We start from the raw sequence: 19,185 nt of genomic DNA on the forward strand, positions 1-19,185 counted from the left end.
TCTCAAGCATGAGTCTGAGGGTATCAGCCCTGCAAAGGGGTCGTTGGTAAATGGGAGACCCTGCTTTGCTATCATCAGCCCTTCTCAGCTGCATCCTTGAGGTATTTCTGTGAGGTGTCAGTGGTTCAGGAATTGAATTATTTAATTTCCTCATAGCTTGAAATGCACATCATCTGGATGTCTTGGTCTATAAAATATATTCACTTTTCCCTTCAGCCGCATTGGCAAGAACCTTCATTACTTCCTAGCTGTCTATACCACTTTTCTTTATTTCATTTGATGAAGGCCAATTGGAAACAGGCAGATTAATGCCATGGTGCAGCCCTTTTAAGATCACCATTTGATTTAATTTCTCTCATTTATTAATGAGCCTAATTTGTGTCCAATTCCCTTCTTCTCCATCCTCGTCTATTCATTCTTCTTAACTCTTTTAGGTTGCATTAACTCAGTCTAGTTTTTGATGCTTTTATCTGCTCTGAAAGCATTAACTGACTGAGTGTAAGCCAAATTCTCAGCTGATGTAAATGTGTTACTTTCCATGGAAGTCAACGTTGTTCCCATCTATACCACCTGTGAAGATAGACCTTGTTTTGTTCTTCCTCATATCTCCATTTCTAGCACATGACTGTTTATTATTTTCCTATCCCTTCTGAAGATCACATTGGTACCCTTTTGAGAGTGATGATTTTAACTAAAAAAATAAGAGTTTTTAGAATTCAGTGATTGTCCAACCACATTATAACAACATTTAATGTAGATCAAAGTTTAGGCCAGTCTATTGGGTTTGTGCCTGTAAATTGTAACTGTATTTGAATTGAAGTCAGTTGAGCAGTGTCCATTTACAGCAGCTGAAATTCTAACCCACAATGTTTAAATTAATCTTTCATATTGTAATTCCTTTTAATAATAACACAAGAGAAACTCCAATAGTTAGTGTGTGGCATTGGTTTTAAACTACCTCTGTTTTGACTTGTTTAAAATAGTCATAGGATTATAAATTAAATCTGAACATTTCCATTTGAATGTCCTTGTCACATTGGATTGGAAAGGAATGCATGAATGAAATACTGAATGTATTACTGAATGTAACAGTTCTTTTAGGGTCAGAGTTCTTGTGCAGGCCAGAGGAGATCTTTAGCAATTCTTTGAAAAAGATAAAACACACAGTCTATTTTTTCTGAAGCTTTGGAATTCTCTGCTTATGGAATTCCAAGAAGTCTGCATGGTAACAGGGCTAGAAGTGTAATGTGTAAAAGCAAGTTGCTGTTGCAAAAGAAGTGTATGTATATGCATCTAGTTTTTCTGCAATCATTCAATCCAGCAGCATCAATAAATACAGAATACAAATACCTTCCTTTGAATTTCTTGTTGGCCTTTGTGATGACTTCTAGTGCCACTAACATAGCCTTCCATTAGCAGGAGAAATAATTGTGTTTCTTGAGAGAATGACAGAAAATAGCTCAGATACTTCATATCCTTGACCAGTTTCCATTTGAATCTTGCAAATATCCATGTTAGCAAATTATTGCAAAAAAGGGATCAAGCATACAAAGTCCCCCCTCTATTGACAAAGGACAGTCAATTCAATTCCTGTTCTTGGTATTCATTGTATACTGTCGTTATCTGTTATTAATTCATTCACATCCACCATCGAGTCTATATATTTCAAGTAAGGACTTCTGAACAGGACCTACATAACATTCTGATATAGTTGTCACAACAAAACTGTACACTAGTTTGAATCACCCCCAACAAGTTTTTTTTATAGTTATTTTTTTCTAGTTTGTGTCAATAGTTTTCTACCTATAGTCAAACACAGTTACGATAAAACAACTCTGCTTAAAAATACAAAGAGAAACCAGAATTCTTCTTCGAGGAGTGTCCCTGCAGGTGCCCCACCTTAGGTCTTAAGGTGCCACTGTGTGCCTAGTCAGAGATTTACAGTAGCAGTGCCCTGCGGTGGGCTGCGCTTGCGAGGCAGGTAGGAGGCGCGGTGCCGCTACCACACATTCGCGGCCAACCAGGAGGAGTAACAGTTAATTCGAACTAAGGACTTAGTTCGAATTACCGTTTCACTGCCGCGTGTAGCCGCGGGCAGTTACTTCGGGCTAGTGGAATTTTAAAATGGCGACCAGACGGGAACATGCAAATAAAGCCCGGGATATTTAAATCCTGGGCTTCATTTGCAATTTCGAATGCCTACATTAGCCTCCCTAGTTCGAACTAGGGGGCTAGTGTAGACATACCCTAATAGATTAAAATTGTACTTATATATTGTTTAAGGAATGTACAGTATCTGTCTGTGGGATGTTTGGTAGAAAAGTAACAATTTAAAAATAAAATCTGATGGAATCATTTAGATTTGTACAGGAAATAAAGGAAGGAAAGAATCTTCCTAGCAATGGCCATAAATAGTACAATTTCTAGTACTGAAGAAAAGACACTTTGGCTCTTGCTCAAGAGTCTTTCCTCTGTGTAACACTTCTGGGCACTGTCATGCTGTCAGGTGAAGGATGCCTAAACTATAGTGCTTCACTGATAAGTGCTGGTCAGATCACCTTTTCCACTGTTTTCTAAGAGAGAGTGGAGAGAAGGTTTGTCCTATTAGTCACTCACACCATCTCTTCCTCTTTTGAAGAAGCGCTTTTCTCCTGGTTTCTCTGATGAGTTTTTAGGATAAACACACAGGTATCAGAAGGGACTCTCCGGGCTGGGTGTAATTTCATATAGAGAGCTGTATGCCATAACCGCTACTGCAGTAAACTGGGCATCAGTGCAGGCCTATTGATAGGGACACTGCCTTATAAAAAACCCTGGTTTTTAATGTGGCTTTGTGAAGCAATGCTTCCATGGTAGTAATTTCATTGACAGTGTATGAAGTCTGAAGGATTTAAGACAACTATATGTGAATGTAAATAATCCTTAGAGTTTCTTCCATCCAAAGATCTCCAAACACATTGTGGCTATGAATGAATAATCCACCAACGCCCTTGTCAGGTGACTATAATGCCCATTTTTGGATCCAAGGAGGTGGAGGTGGTGGGGACAGGACATGAAACAAGGAATGCCTAATGACTATAGAAGGTCAACATAGCTTTTGTCTCTCCTTCCCCCCCCACGAGTCAAATATATTTTTTCATGAGTCATATGGAACAGAGGAGGATGGCCTGAAATGACTAAACACCAGCTTTGCTTCTCTTTCAGAAACATGATTCCTGTCACCGAATTTCGTCAGTTCTCTGAACAGCAGCCGGCTTTCAGAGTACTGAAGCCATGGTGGGATGTGTTTACAGACTATCTCTCAGTAGCCATGCTGATGATTGGTGTATTTGGATGTACATTGCAGGTAAATTAAAAGAAGTATAACATAAAGGCATGTTGTCAGGCGTGTTCAAAAAAGCCAGAGCCTTCTTTAGAAAGAACATTGTCAAGTTTTGTTTTTGCTATAGTCGCTATTAGCAGTGCCAAAAGCTGCTGGCCCAGATGAGCCATGTGTTTGAACAGATGAATAAAATATCATGGCCCAGATCCTTAGCTGCTGAATCTCAGAAGTCAGTGGAACAATGTTGGCTTGCACCAGCTGAGGAATTGGCCCATTTGTTTTCTAATGATCCTCAATCCTGGAAAAAGGAAGGTGAGTAGATTTTGTGCCTATTCCTAACCTGGCCAGTTTTTATAACAACTTTGTAAAACAAATCTGACTGTAGAGTTAAATTCTTATTTTTCACTCTTTATTATTTACAACATTCTTAAGGGCTTGAAATATGTTTTTGTCTTTTTTCATTTGGCAGACATCAATTTTATTTTCCCCTGTGTTTTGAATAGAGCTGAATATGCTTATTTAATTCATCACCTCTCAGAATTAATAACTGTGCCTACTCCATGCCAAAACATTTCAAGGGTGCCTGGTACATAAACAGTTGATGTTAACTGCCACTCTGGATTAGTTAAATGTTACTACAGAGCCAAAATCTGACAAAGAGCAGAAAGCACTGTGTATGGTGAGCTGCACAAACTTACCTGTTATTTTAAAAATATAAGCTATTTGGTCAGGATTTTTTTTAACATCTGTAAATGTGAAGGACCTTTCCACCAGGTTTGAGAGTAGATCAAATTGGGGGGCTGCAGGAGAGCTTCCACCCCCAGAAGCCCGCAGAGCCAGCCCAGTCTTCCCCATCGGGGGCTCGTACCCCATTCCTCCCTCACTTCCTTCCACTTACCCTTCCCTAGCCCTCCTTCCTGATGTACAAAATAAAGAAAACGTGTGGTCAAAAATAGAATCTCTCTCTTTATTGAACAAAACTCGGGGGAGACTGGGAAAAGGAGGTGGGAGAGGGGAAGAGAGAGTGTGGGAGAGGGGAGGGCAACTAAAATGATCAGAGGTTTGGAACAGGTCCCATATGAAGAGAGGCTAAAGAGACTGGGACTTTTCAGGTTAGAAAAGAGGAGACGGAGGGGGGATAGGATAGAGGTCTATAAAAGCATGAGTGGGGTGGAGAGGGTGCATCAAGAAAAGTTCTTCATTAATTCCCATAATAGAAGGACTAGAGGACACCAAAGGAAAGGAATGGGTAGCAGGCTTCAAACTAGTAACAGAAAGTTGTTCTTCACAAAGCAAAGAGTCAACCTGTGGAACTCCTTGCTGCAGGAGGCTGTGAAGGCTACAACTAGAACAGAGTTTAAAGAAAAGTGAGATAAAGTCATGGAGGTTGGGTCCATGGAGTGGTATTAGCCAGGGGGTAGGAGTGGCGTCCCTGCCCAAAGTTTGTGGAAGGCTGGAGAGGGATGGCATGAGACAAATGGCTTGGTCACTGTCTTCGGTCCATCCCCTCCAGGGTCCCTAGGGTTGGCCGCTGTCGGCAGACAGGCTACTGGGCCAGATGGACCTTTGGTCTGACCCAGTACGGCCATTGTAAGCTCAGGGCTCAGGTTCGGGGGTCTCAGTGGACCACCTTGATTTTCATGCACACCTGCTCTTGGGTGGCCAGGCAGGCAGCTCTCCTGCCCTAGACGGCCACTTTCCTGTGCCTAGTGCGGAGGTCGTGGACGAGGTCCACGATGTCCGCACTAGACCAGGTGGGTGCCCGCCTCTTGCGGTCCCGGGCAAGCTCCCGGGAGCCGCCAGCCTGGTCCCAGGAAGAGGCGGAGGGCTGGGGGGGCATCGGGTGGCTGGCTCGATCTGTGCCAGGTGCAGGGTCTGCTAGCTGGGTGCTGGCAGGCTTGCACCTGGCACGGGCACCGTAGCCAGCCCGTGCCCCTTTAAGGGGTCCGGGGCCGGGAGGGGGGCAATAGAGTTTCCCTGGTGTTTGCCAGAGTGGCCACCAGGGAAAGCTGGGGAGGGCTAGCCTCCCACTAGTTCGAATTAAGGGGCTACACACCCCTTAATTCGAACTAGTAAGTTCGAACTAGGCTTAGTCCTCGTGCAATGAGGTTTTCCTAGTTCGAACTAAGTGCTCCGCTAGTTCGAATTAAGTTCGAACTAGCGGAGCGCTAGTGTAGCGCCTATGAAAGTTAATTCGAACTAACATCCGTTAGTTCGAATTAACTTTGTAGTGTAGACATACCCCCAAAGATTAACAGTGTCACTTATCATTTTAAAAAAGGAGGGAAGGACTAAATTGAGATTTTGTGTATGAGGGAGTGCACAGTTGGGCAGACTCAGGAACTACTTAGATCGTGATTTGATATCTCCCAGTTTTCTCCATTCTAGTTAGAGCAGGAACAAGCAACAGTGGCCAATGGGTCAGATGCAGTTCACCAAGGTTAGCCTGTGGCAGGCTTCCAGATGCTTTATTTTCCTGAGTAGGTATGGCCACTTGTAGCTTCTATTGGCTGTGGTTTGCCATTCCTGGCCAATGGGAGCTGCGGTGCGGGCCAGACCACACGTCCTGCAACTCCCGTTGGCTGGGAACGCTGAACTGCAGCCAACGGGAGCTGCGAGTAGATGCACAGGTAAATAAAGCATTTGGCAGCCCGGCAGGAGCTAACCGTGGCAAACTGCATCTGTCCTCCAGGCCACTTGTTGCCTACCCCTGAGCTAAGGCTTGCCCAATGCTTGGCTTATACCTGGTCTGGTATACCTGTAGCTTTTGCTCTACCCCCTGCCTGCCCACCAGTGTAGGGAATAGTGACTCTTCAGTGTCTTCTTCTCCTCTGTTTAGTCCCTTATAGCAGGCCACATTCTGGCCTTTTGTTTCTGTCACTGATCTGAAATAAGCCTCCTCATTTCTTGTTTAACCCCTAATGCCATTTCTTAGCAATTCCAGTTTTCTTAGCAGGATTTTGATCCTGCTCTAACACGGAACTCGTCTTCTTTAGGAAGTGGAGTTAAAGGGACAAACTCTTTGCTGTCATAAGCTGGTAGATTTCTATTGAAATTTGCTCATTGACAGCACCATAGAATTTGCTCCAGAATTTCAATGATAAATGTCCCAAATTGTGCGGGATATAAGTTCTAGGTTTGTTTATATTATGTTTTATAAATATTTTCTGCTGGTATGGAAGCATTTATGTACGTGAAATGTTCAGAAACCCCACTTCACAAGGTCACTTTTTGGGCCAGCAGCCAAATGTTTCTTGACATGAACAAAGCATAATTTCAGTCACTTGCATACTTAACTGCTTGACTGAATAAACCACAAGGGGAATGATGTGTAAAAACAATGCAAATGAAATAGACAAATATTTACATTCGTGTCAATACAAATTTGTAAACCCAATTTCAAGATAATGGGCCAGATTCTCAACTGGTGTTGGGGGTAACTCTGTTGATTTCACTGGAGTCTTATACCAGTTGAGGGCTTGGCTCAGTGCATCTAAAGGAGTTTTCTAAGGCCTTGTCTACACTAAGGATGTTAAGGACTAGTCGACTAGTACACTATCCGATAAGCAAAAGTGTATCCGATAAATGCAAAAGCTAATTGGATAGTCCAGTCTAGTAGTCGATTCCACCCCCCCTTGCTGCCTCTATTATATAGAGGCAGCAAAGGGGGACAAGAGGGACAAGCTATTATATAGAGGCTGCAAAGGGGGACAAGAGGGGATACAGCGCTGCACAATTGAGCTCAGGCTTTGTGCAGTGCTGCACGTTTTAAACGCTGCCGCTGGTTTTCAAAGGGGCAGCACTGCATGGAGCCCAGGGGTCAGCTCCGTGCAGTGCTGGCCCTTTGAAATCCTGAGGCAGTGTTCAAAGGGGCAGCGCTGCACAGCTGATCCTGGGCTCAGCTATGTGGCGCTGCCCCTTTGAAACTCTGCTACAGTGTTTAAAAGTGGCAGCACTGCGTGGAGCCTGGGATCAGCTCGGGACTCCCCAGCTGATCCTGGGCTCCATTTCCACAGAACCCAGGATCAGCTGGGGAGTCCTCAGCTGACCCCGATTCCGGGAAAATGCTGCGCGGAGCCACATGCTGACCCTGGGTTCTATGTGGCATTTCAAAGCATCAGCACCACATGGAGCCTCGGTCAGCATGTGGCGCTGCTGCTTTGAAATGCCATGTAGAGCCCCACGCTGGCCCAGGCTTCATGAGGGTGCTTCCGCTTTGAATGCAAAAGAGCCCTCTCTGGAGACTCTTGTACATTTCAAAGCTTGCACCCTCGTGCAGCCCGGAGTCAACAGGACTTCCTGCTGGCCATGGGCTGCACATGGAGTTCCACTTTCCTCCTTTGAAATGTACAAGAGCCTGAACACTGCCTGAGCTCTTGTACATTTCAAGGGGGGAATGCGGAAGTGCCTATCGATTAGTCAAGTAGCTGATGGAAATTCCATTGACTACGTGACTAGTAAATTACTTGCTATTTAACATCCTTAGTCTACATTACTGTAATAAGTTGACTGAAGTTATGCTATGTCTGCTAGATCCACTTACTGCGGGGCCTGTATTGCGCAATGTCAACAGGAGATGCTTTCCCCTGACTTACCTTACTCTTCTCAGGGAGGTGGAGTACACAAATAGATAGGAAAATGCTCTCCCATCGATTTTTTTTTTTTTTAGAATGTCTTCATCAGACCTGCTAAATCAACAGCTGCTGCACTAATTGCAGCAGCACCAATTTACCAGTAAATTTAGATATGGCCTAAGTTTCAACAGTTACCATGATGGCGATAATTTAAAAATAATGATGGTGTCCAATTATGCTCCCTCAACTCCTGCTGAAACCAATGGGAAATCAGGGCATTCAGGCAGTATAAGCCCCTGTGGCTACGTCTAGACTGCATCCCTCTGTCGACAGAGGGATGCAAATCAAGCACATTGAAATTGCTAACGAAGCAGGGATTTAAATATCCCGTGCTTCATTAGTATAAATATGGCTGCTGGTTTTTTCAAAATGGAGTTTTTTTGAAAAAAACGGCAGTCTAGACATGGATCTGTTGTGTATTCCTCAAAAAATGAGGTTTACAGGATCTGTTGAAAAAGGGTTTTTTCCGACAGATCCACATCTAGACTGCTGTTTTTCAAAAAAACCTCCTTTTCAAAAAAAGCAGCAGCCATGTTTATGCTAATGAAGCATGGGATATTTAAATCCCTGCTTCATTAGCAATTTCGATGTGCCTAATCTACATCTCTCTGTTGGCAGAGAGGTGTAGTCTAGACACACCCAGAGTGTGTTTGTGGGTTTAATTCTGACTGGTTAGTGCTGAATTCATGCAATGACCATGAAGTCAAAGTCAGAGCTACTCTTTTATAGATTTGTTTACATGGGGAAGATTTTTATATGTATGGAAATGACTAATGAGGTCTGTCTAGTTTTTAGCATTTATATTAAGCATAGGATATCATATAACAAATAATAATATGTGACATAGCCATTTACTTGGGGTTGATCCTGCTTTGAACAGGGGGTTGGACTAGATGACTGCCTGAGGTCTCTTCCAACCCTCCTCTTCTAGGATCCTATGATAGCCACTGAACTAGTACTGAGCACAAAGTTCGTCAAGGAGAAATTACAAGTTTCTGATGACGCTATTATCTAAACAGTAATGAAATTCGGTATCATCTCTATGTAATTTGAAAGTGCATCTTTTTGTGTGTTTCAGGTTATGCAAGACAAGATAATATGCCTTCCAAAAAGAATACAGCCTTCACAGAATCACTCTCACATTCCTAATGGGTCTAATGCAGTCCCAAATACTACCCCGCTTCCTCCACCCAAACCATCCACTACTCCTGCCACTGTTGAAATGAAGGGACTAAAGACTGATTTAGACCTTCAGCAGTATAGCTTTATAAACCAAATGTGCTATGAACGTGCCCTGCATTGGTATGCAAAGTACTTCCCTTACCTTGTCCTTATACATACTCTGATCTTCATGCTGTGTAGTAACTTCTGGTTCAAATTCCCTGGATCAAGCTCAAAAATTGAACACTTCATTTCCATACTGGGGAAATGTTTTGATTCTCCCTGGACAACAAGGGCCTTATCTGAAGTGTCCGGGGAAGACTCAGAAGAAAAGGACAACAGGAAGAACAACATAAGCAGGTCAAATACTATCCAACCTAGCGCCGAAGGCACTTTGGTCAAGACACAGTCCTTGAAATCAATACCTGAAAAGTTTGTTGTTGATAAGGGGACAGCAGGGGCACTTGATAAAAAAGAAGGAGAACAGGCCAAAGCTTTGTTTGAAAAGGTGAAGAAATTCCGATTGCATGTTGAAGAAAGTGATCTGCTCCATGCTATGTATGTTCGCCAGACTGTACTTAAAGTTATTAAATTCCTTATCATTATTGCTTACAATAGTGCACTAGTTTCCGAAGTTCAATTTACAGTAGACTGTAATGTGGACATACAGGACATGACAGGATATAAAAATTTTTCCTGTAATCATACCATGGCACATCTATTCTCTAAACTTTCCTTCTGCTACCTGTGCTTTGTAAGCATCTATGGACTAACATGCCTTTACACTTTATATTGGTTGTTCTATCGTTCACTAAAGGAATATTCTTTCGAATATGTTCGTCAAGAGACTGGAATTGATGATATCCCAGATGTTAAGAATGACTTTGCTTTTATGCTTCACATGATAGATCAATATGACCCTCTTTATTCAAAGAGATTTGCTGTGTTCCTGTCTGAAGTCAGTGAAAACAAGCTGAAACAACTGAATTTAAACAATGAATGGACTGCGGATAAATTGAGACAGAGACTGCAAACAAATGCCCATAACCGGCTAGAGCTGCAGCTCTTCATGCTTTCTGGACTTCCAGACACAGTTTTTGAAATTACAGAGCTGCAGTCTTTAAAACTTGAAATAATCAATAATGTTATGATACCTGCAACCATTGCACAGTTGGACAGTCTCCAAGAGCTCTCATTGTTCCAATGTTCTGTGAAGATCCACATTGCTGCCTTAGCGTTTCTGAAGGAAAATCTGAAGATTTTGAATGTCAAGTTTGATGACATCAGAGAGCTTCCACATTGGATGTATGGGCTCAGAAATTTAGAGGAGCTCTACTTAATTGGCTCTCTAAGTCACGATATTTCAAAAAATATTACACTTGAGTCTTTTCGGGAACTTAAAAGCCTTAAACTTCTCTATATTAAAAGCAACATATCAAAAATCCCACAATCTGCTGTTGATGTTGCAAGTCACCTTCAAAAAATGTGTATTCATAATGATGGCACCAAATTAGTGATGCTCAATAACCTGAAGAAAATGGTTAACTTAACAGAATTGGAACTGGTTCATTGTGATTTGGAGCGCATACCTCATGCAGTTTTTAGCCTTCTCAGTCTCCAGGAATTGGATTTAAAAGAGAACAACCTCAAATCAATAGAAGAAATAGTTAGTTTTCAATATCTGAGAAAACTTACAATCCTAAAGCTGTGGTACAACAGTATAACATACATCCCAGAGCATATAAAGAAACTCACTAGCCTAGAACATCTTTTCTTTAGTCACAATAAAATAGAGGTTCTTCCATCTCACCTATTCCTGTGCAACAAAATCAGATACTTAGACTTGTCTTACAATGATATACGATTTATTCCACCAGAAATAGGAGTGCTGCAAAGTTTACAGTATTTTTCCATTACTTGTAACAAAGTGGAGAGTGTGCCAGATGAATTATACTTTTGCAAAAAACTAAAGACTCTGAAGATTGGGAAAAATAACTTGTCAGTCCTTTCACCTAAAATTGGTAATTTAGTATTTCTCTCTTCTTTGGATATAAAAGGCAATCACTTTGAAATTCTCCCGCCTGAACTTGGTGAGTGTAGGGCTTTGAAGAGGACTGGCTTGGTTGTAGAAGACGCTTTGTTTGAAACTTTGCCTTTGGATGTTAGAGAGCAGATGAAAGTTGAATAATTAATTTCTTTTACTCCATTTTACAGAAAGATGCGTCTACCAAATACACTATATAAATAATTTGATAGTCTAAATATGCCTTTATTGGTGTGTTTATTTTATTTTTTTCATTTGTCCTTTTGACACAAAACTATCTGTATAAACAAATGTGGAGTAAGGAATATGAATATATTTTTAAATAAAAATTTACCTGTATTTTTTCACAGTTTAAAATATTTTATGTTTATTTTGCCCTGCTAAAGAGTGACTGAAAAAATTATTTTCTATTGGCAAAAGCTAATGGTTAGATCAGTGGTTCTAAACCTCTTTGGCACCGTTACCCCTTAAGCTTAACCAATAAACCTAAATTACCCCTCCTTTTTAAAATGGCAGTAGACAAAAAGAAAATTATGATTAATTGTTTTCATTGTATTTTGTTTTCCCATACATTATGTTGAACAAAATTGAACACCTGTTCTATTTTAAATGTATTACCTCCTGAAATATGCCAAATTACCTCTCAAGGGGTAATTACCGCCAGGTTAAGAACCATTGGGTTAGATAAACTGTTTTTTAATTGAGGTTAAAAGGAGATGGCATGTTTCCAACTGTCTATCTAAGTATCATATTTTTAATAGATGAATGTATTTTTCCTGGGTCATTGTTAAACTGATTTTAGGATCTAATTTTTAGGGGCTGATCCTGTGAGATGCTGAGCAGTTTCAACCCCTGTTTTCATGAATGGGTTTGAAGGTGCCCAGTACCTCATGAAGCTTGACCTTGATTGAATGTCCTTTTGTTGAGACTTCACACATACCAACTATTCTCCCTAGTGGGAAAAGACATTTAGAAATGTTTTATAATATACAAGGGCTGGAATTTTTAAGGAGCCTAAAGAAATAAGGTGCACAATTTCCATGGAAAGTTAATGGATAGTTAACTCTGTCATGCCCCTCAAGAAATCTTAGCCTCCATTTCATGCTGTATGCTGAACAAAACATCTCTGTTGCCATCGTTCTTCAGAACTGAACTAGTAAGTCTATGATTTGCCAAGTGGTATAGGAACAGGGGTGAAAGTAAGTTAAATTTCTTACAGGTACTGTCATATTGCACCCTGCCCTCTTTAGGAAGGGGCTCAGGGCACAAGGTGGGGGGAGGTTCGGGGCTTGTAGTGTGGCTACCAAGCTGCCTGACAGCCAGATCCCTAGGGTTGGGTGGGGCAACAACCACACTGCCCAGCGGCCCTCGCTACAGGGCTGGACCTTGGATATGCTCTTGCTGTGCCACCCAGGGCCTGTGGCTGCTGGCTTGGGCCCATCAGGGCTGGGGCCTCGCCTTCCCAACCCCAAGCTGTCTGGCACTAGTGCTGAGGGCCCAGGGGTGGTGGTGGGGAGAATGGCTTGTGCTCTTGTGGGGGAGGGGAGCAAGAATGGGAAGAATCCGTTGCCCATGCCCAGTATGGGATCCTTCCCTGTATGGTGGCTGGCAACATCCAGAGCCCTGCCCCCAGCCTGCCACTCTCTTACTGGTGCACCAGCTTACTATCACCTTTGTGCAGGAGAGTCAATCCTGGCAGGATTCAAGTTTGAGATTTCCAAAAATTGCAGATGTAGCCTCCCACCAGCATGAAGTTGAACAGAATATGTGTGACTAAGTCGCTGCTTTCTGCCAAGCAGAGCTGAAATACCACCATCCTCCAGTAGTGAGTGCCTTCAATTCCCATTGAATTCCCCCCCTGCCCTGGAGGGGCTTGGCATCTCATATGACTGAACTGTTTGAAACTCAGGGTTATTGCACTTAGCTTTGGTTTGTGAACCTTTTGACCAGGAAACAAACTTGCTTCCTGCAGTAAGAAGCAGTGCAGTGGGCTTGGTAGTGTATTACCAGGATGTATAGATTTTCAGAAACCAAATTAAATTTAAAAAAATAGAATATTAACATGTCACATCTCAGCATAGCAGAGGATGGTGGTGAAAGCCACATTTGTTTTAATTTCCCAGCTAGTAATTACATTGAAAATTGGACATTTGGAAGCCTGCTTTTTAAAATAATTTAATCCTCTGTAATAGACTGACATGATAGTACATCAGATTGGGAATTATACCAGCTAAAGCTACGTTAAATTATTTTTTCCTACTCTTGCCATTTGCTTTTTCATGGACAGGTCCGGCAGATCTTATCCATTTTAATTCTGTGTGTTGTTCAAAAGCTAATTTAAGCTTAATTGAAAATAATGGCTTTGAGTGTACATTTGAATCACAATGCAGGCACTGGATAATTGTTAGCAGATAACTAGAAATAAGTACTTCCTTTGAAGGGCAGACATGCTTTTTGTAATCTGCAGAGGCTTGGCTGATAATTTTTAAAATTATGTGAAGCAATTACTAGGTGAGTGTCAGGAGTATTGCCAGTAAGGCTTGTGTGTCTTGCACTACAGTTAATTTAAGTTTTGGATCTTGGTACAAAAGCATGTTGTTGCTTTAAGAATCTGACATACGGGGCGGGTGACATGAAGAAAGATAAGATTTTTCCACATTAATCCAGGGTGCACAGTGTAGCCGAGTAAGAATGCTTGCCATAGTACCAAAGTCAGACTTACTTTTTCCATATGATTAACAGGAGATGGTTGGACATGAAAGAATCAACGCAAGCTTTTTTAATGGTTCTGTTTAGTGCTATACCAATACAGCTCTATTGCAAAAGCTATTTTTATTTATCTATGGAATGCATTTATAAATACTTTAAATGTGCTTCAGTTGGGTGTGATATGGGAGAGAGAAATGCTTCATTGCTTGTATTAATATAAATATGTAAACCAAAGTGCTGTAGTTCCTGATGATTGTAAACTGTTTAAAATGTTCAAGTAATCAGTTAATATGTATAGATGTATCATTATCTTATTTAGATATGGGAGATTACATTAAGGTTGATAAAATCATGATTAATTTTGTGTTTGTTGTTGTCTCCCTTGTATACTGTGGTGTATATTCTGAATGGAAAAATTACACACACCTCGTAGCTAAAGTTTTGAAGGTCTGGCCTACACACTGTTTTTGTGCTGGTATAACTGTCAGTTAGGGATGTGGTTATTTACCTGTTGTATTTGTACCAGTGCAACCTCTAATGCAGTGGTTCTCAACCTTTCCAGATGCTACGTATCTTTCAGGAATCTCATTTGTCCATGTTTCACCTCACTTAAAAACTACTTGCTTATAAAATCAGACATAAAAATACAAGTGTGTCTCAACACACACTAGTACTAAAAAATTGCTTATGTTCTCATTCTTAGCATATAATTATGAGATCCATTGGAATATAAATATTGTACTTTTTAATGTGTAGTCAGTATAAATAAGTTGTTGTATGAAATTTTAGTTTGTACTGACTTTGCTAGTGCATTTTATGTAGCCTATTGTAAAAATATAGAAGGGAACAGCTTACTCAGGAAGGATAGGTGGGGAAAAAAGGGAGGAGGTGTTGCCTTATGTATTAAAAATGTACACACTTGGACTGAGGTGGAGATGGACATAGGAGATGGGCGTGTGGAGAGTCTCTGGGTTAGGCTAAAAGGGGTAAAAAACAAGGGTGATGTCATGATAGGGGTCTACTACAGGCCACCTACCCAGGTGGAAGAGGTGGTTGAGGCTTTTTTTAAACAACTAACAAAATCATCTAGAGCGCAGGATTTGGTAGTGATGGGGGACTTCAACTATCCAGATATATGTTGGGAAACTAACACAGCGGGGCACAGAATATCCAATAAGTTCTTGGACTGCATTGAAGACAACTTTTTATTTCAGAAGGTTGAAAAAGCTACTGGGGGGGAAGCTGTTCTATACTTCATTTTAACAAATAGGGAGGAACTGGTTGAGAATTTGAAAGCGGAAGGCAGCTTGGGTAAAAGTGATCATGATGAAATCATAGAGTTCATGATTCTAAGGCATGGTAGACGGGAGAATGGCAAATTAGAGACAATGGATTTCAGGAAGGCAGATTGTGGTAAGCTCAGAGAGCTAATAGGTAAGGTCCCATGGGAAGCAAGACTGAGGGGAAAAACAACTGAAGAGAGTTGGCAGTTTTTCAAAGGGACATTGTTAAGGGCCCAAAAGCAAGCTATTCCGCTGTGTAGGAAAGATAGAAAATATGGCAAAAGACCGCCTTGGATCAACCAGGATTGCATGATATAAGAATAAAAAAGGAGTCCTATAAAAAATGGAAAATAGGACAAATTACAAAGGATGAATATAGGTAAACAATACAGGAATGCAGGGGCAAGATTAGAAAGAAAAAGGCACAAAACGAGCTCAAACTAGCTACAGGCATAAAGGGAAACAAGAAGACATTCTATAAATATATTAGAAGCAAGAGAAAGACTAAGGACAGGTTAGGCCCATTGCTCAGTGACGAAGGGGAAACAGTAACGGGAAACTTGGAAATGGCAGAAATGCTTTGTTTTGGTCTTCACCAAGAAGTCTGATGAAGGAATGCCTGACATAGTGAATGTAGTGGGAAGGAGGTAGGTTTAGAAGACAAAATAATAAAAGAACAAGTTAAAAATCACTTAGAAAAGTCATCAGGGCCTGATGAAATGCTTCCTAGAATACTCAAGGAGTGGATAGAGGAGGTATCTGAGCCTTTAGCTATCAACTTTGGAAAATCATGGACGACAGGAGAGATTCCAGAAGATTGGAAAAGGGCAAATATAGTACCTATAGAAAGGGAAATAAAAACAACCCAGGAAACTACAGACCAGTCAGTTTAACTTCTGTGCCAGGAAAGATAATGGAGCAAGTAATTAAGGAAATCATCTCCAAACACTTGGAAGATAATAAGGTGATAGGGAACAGCCAGCATGGCTTTGTAAAGAACAAATGTCAAACCAATCTGATAGCTTTCTTTGATAGAATAACAAATCTTGTGGATGAGGGAGAAGCGATGGATGTGGTATATCTAGACTTTAGTAAGGCATTTGATATGGTCTCGCATGATACTATCAATAAACTAGGTAAATACAACTTAGATGGGGCTACTATAAGGTAAGTGCATAAATGTCTGGATAACCGTTCCCAGAGAGTAGTTATTAATGGGAGTAACAAGTGGGATTCCACAGGGGGTCTGTTTTGGGACCAGTTCTGTTCAATATCTTTATCAATGATTTAGATATCGGCATAGAGGGTACGCTTATTAAGTTTGCAGATGATACCAAGCTTGGAGGGGTTGCAACTGCTTTGGAGGATAGGGTCATAATTCAAAATGATCTGGACAAATTGGAGAAATGGTCTGAGGTAAACAGGATGAAGTTTAATAAGGACAAATGCAAAGTGCTCCACTTAGGAAGGAACAATCAATTTCACACATACAGAATGGGAAGCGACTGTCTAGGAAAGAGTACGGCAGATAGGGATCTAGGGGTTATAGTGAACCACAAGCTAAATATGAGTCAACAATGTGACGGTGTTGCAAAAAAAAAAAAAAAAAAAAAAAAAGCAGCCAACATGTTTTTATGATGCATCAACAGGTGTGTTGTGAGCAAGACACGAGAAGTCATTCTTCCGCTCTACTCTGCACTGATTAGGCCTCAGTTGGAGTATTGTATCCAGTTCTGGGTGCCACATTTCATGAAAGATGTGGAGAAATTGGAGAAGGTTCAGAGAAGAGCAACAAGAATGATTAAAGGTCTAGAGAACATGACCTATGAAGGAAGGCTGAAAGAATTGGGCTTGTTTAGTTTGGAAAAGAGAAGATTGAGAGGTGACATGATAGCGGTTTTCAGGTATCTAAAAGAGTGTTACAAGGAGGAGGGAGAAAACTTGTTCTTCCTGGCCTCTGAAGATAGAACAAGAAGCAATGGGCTTAAACTGCAGCAAGGGAGGTTTAGGTTGAACATTAGGAAAAAGTTCCTAACTGTCAGGGTGGTTAAACACTGGAATAAATTGCCTAGAGTGGTTGTGGAATCTCCATCTCTGGAGATATTTAATAGTAGGTTAGATAAATGTCTATCAGGGATGGTCTAGTCAGTACTGGGTCCTGCCATAAGGGCAGGGGACTGGACTCAATGACCTCTCGAGGTCCTTTCCAGTCCTAATATTCTATGATTCTATGAAAACTAAGCAAATATCTAGATGAGTTGATGTACCCCAGGAAGGCCGATTTGTACCCCCAGTGAATATGTACATTTACCCCTGGTTCAGACCCACTAATATGAACACAGTTATAATAATATAAATGTGCCTTATACTAGTGTAGCTTACTACCCTTCCTATACAGGAATAGCTGTACTTGTGTAAGCCCATTAATATTAATCTCATATGAGCGGGGTTGTTTTGCTTTAATTATACAGATAAATATAAACCAGAATCATTGTCTTTAGGTAAGTCCTTAAAATCACAGTGAATGGTAAAATATCAACTCATAGTTATCAGTTTAATGTTATGAAATAAACTCAGGTAAACGGCCTGTTGGCTTTTTCTAAACTTCTTAATATCTAGTTTGTGGCATGTATTTTCAAATTACAGTATTTTAGAAATATTCTCTCTAACAAAAGATTGTTTCCTAATTCTGCATGAGATCCAGGAAAGGTTGCATATGTAAATGTAAAAGTGCCATATTTACTCAGCCATTCATTTGCTATCATACCTATATTTACCTACAACAGATTATGGAAAACCTTTCTGGAGACTATGGTAATCTATAAGAATGAACGGACTTTTTGTCGATAATACTATAGGCATGGTTTGAATGAGCATGTATGCCCAGTCACACTGGCACATCTAGACTACAACCCTCTGTCGAAAGAGGAATGTAAATGAGCCTGATTGAAAGTGCAAATGAGGTACGGATTTAAATATTCCACGCTTCATTTGCATATTCACGTCCGATTGCTGTTTCAAAAAATGGTATTTTGAAAGTGAAACCGCAGTCTAGACACGGTTCTTTTGGGGGGAAAAAACCTTTTTCGAAAGAACCCATACTCCTGAAAAACTGAGGAGTACGGGTTCTTTCGATTGGGCTCATTTACATCCCTCTTTTGACAGAAGGATGTAGTCTAGACATACCTAAACAGGTGCCCAGGAACTAACAAAATTCCAGCATATAAACAATGCATTGTCATTATAGAAAATACAGATGCTTTTTATTAGTAGGAGAAGAGATGACTGATAGTGGATCAAACATAAGACAATTACCTTCTGATTTTTAAAAATGTGCACTGAACCTGAACAGCAGGCCCACTGTATGATCAAACTCTGGTATGTTTGTTTCCCCCCATTGTTATAATTAATATTTGTGATGAACTGTTTTATCTAGCCAGTCTGAGTAGCTCGTGCATATTCCTAATGAAAAGCACCTGTTCCAGGTCTCTCACCTCACATTTCCAGTACTTACATTAATGCATGTGCTCAAGTGGAGACAAGATCTGTAAGGCTGTCAAGGAAAAGCTTTGAAATGTGACTTAATAAACAAACATCTTAATCCTGTGGTGAGAAACTTCTTTGTTGATAATAGGCCTTCCCAGTGTTATACCATATTAAAGAAAACACACAGCAAAAAATAAAAATTGTTTTTGTAGTTTAAAACTTTGACTGACTATAATGTGGTTATTTGTTTTGCAAACGCTTTTCTTTTCCTGTGTCTGTTTTAGCTAAAGACCATTTATAACCATTTAGTTGATTCAGTGATTTTTGGGGGCTGAGGAGTGAGGAATATAATTTTGAAACACACCAAGAAGTTTTAGAGTTTTATAATAATTTAGTGTTGTGCTGCTGTGTTCTATAACAGAAGTTATACATTTTTCACACAGCAATTCCTGTGTCAGCCTGAAAGCTTGTAATTAAGCAGAGTATGCACAGTGCTCTATTTTATTAGTAATATTTCCATATGCTGTTTTCCTGTGTCGAGACTGA

General features: G+C 40.7%; 1 protein-coding gene across 4 annotated transcripts in view; it reads left to right on the forward strand.

Moving 5' to 3' along the window:
* The window catches only part of LRRC8C (leucine rich repeat containing 8 VRAC subunit C), a 37,320-nt gene extending 18,366 nt beyond the window's left edge, over positions 1-18,954 (forward strand). For 3 of the 4 annotated variants that reach the window (XM_075936447.2, XM_006137293.5, XM_075936446.2), the window contains 2 exons: positions 3,205-3,346; positions 9,035-18,950. In XM_075936447.2, the coding sequence (XP_075792562.1) occupies positions 3,209-3,346; positions 9,035-11,305 (2,409 nt within the window). In that variant the 5' untranslated portion in view covers positions 3,205-3,208 and the 3' untranslated portion in view covers positions 11,306-18,950. Of the gene's footprint in view, positions 1-3,204; positions 3,347-3,467; positions 3,635-9,034 lie in introns of those variants that run through there. The other variant, XM_014580733.4, reaches the window with a different exon arrangement.
* The last annotated feature ends 231 nt before the right edge of the window (positions 18,955-19,185 follow it).

This window comes from Pelodiscus sinensis, chromosome 9 (assembly GCF_052426305.1).
Source record: "Pelodiscus sinensis isolate ZL-2025 chromosome 9, ASM5242630v1, whole genome shotgun sequence".
NCBI lineage: Eukaryota > Metazoa > Chordata > Testudines > Trionychidae > Pelodiscus > Pelodiscus sinensis.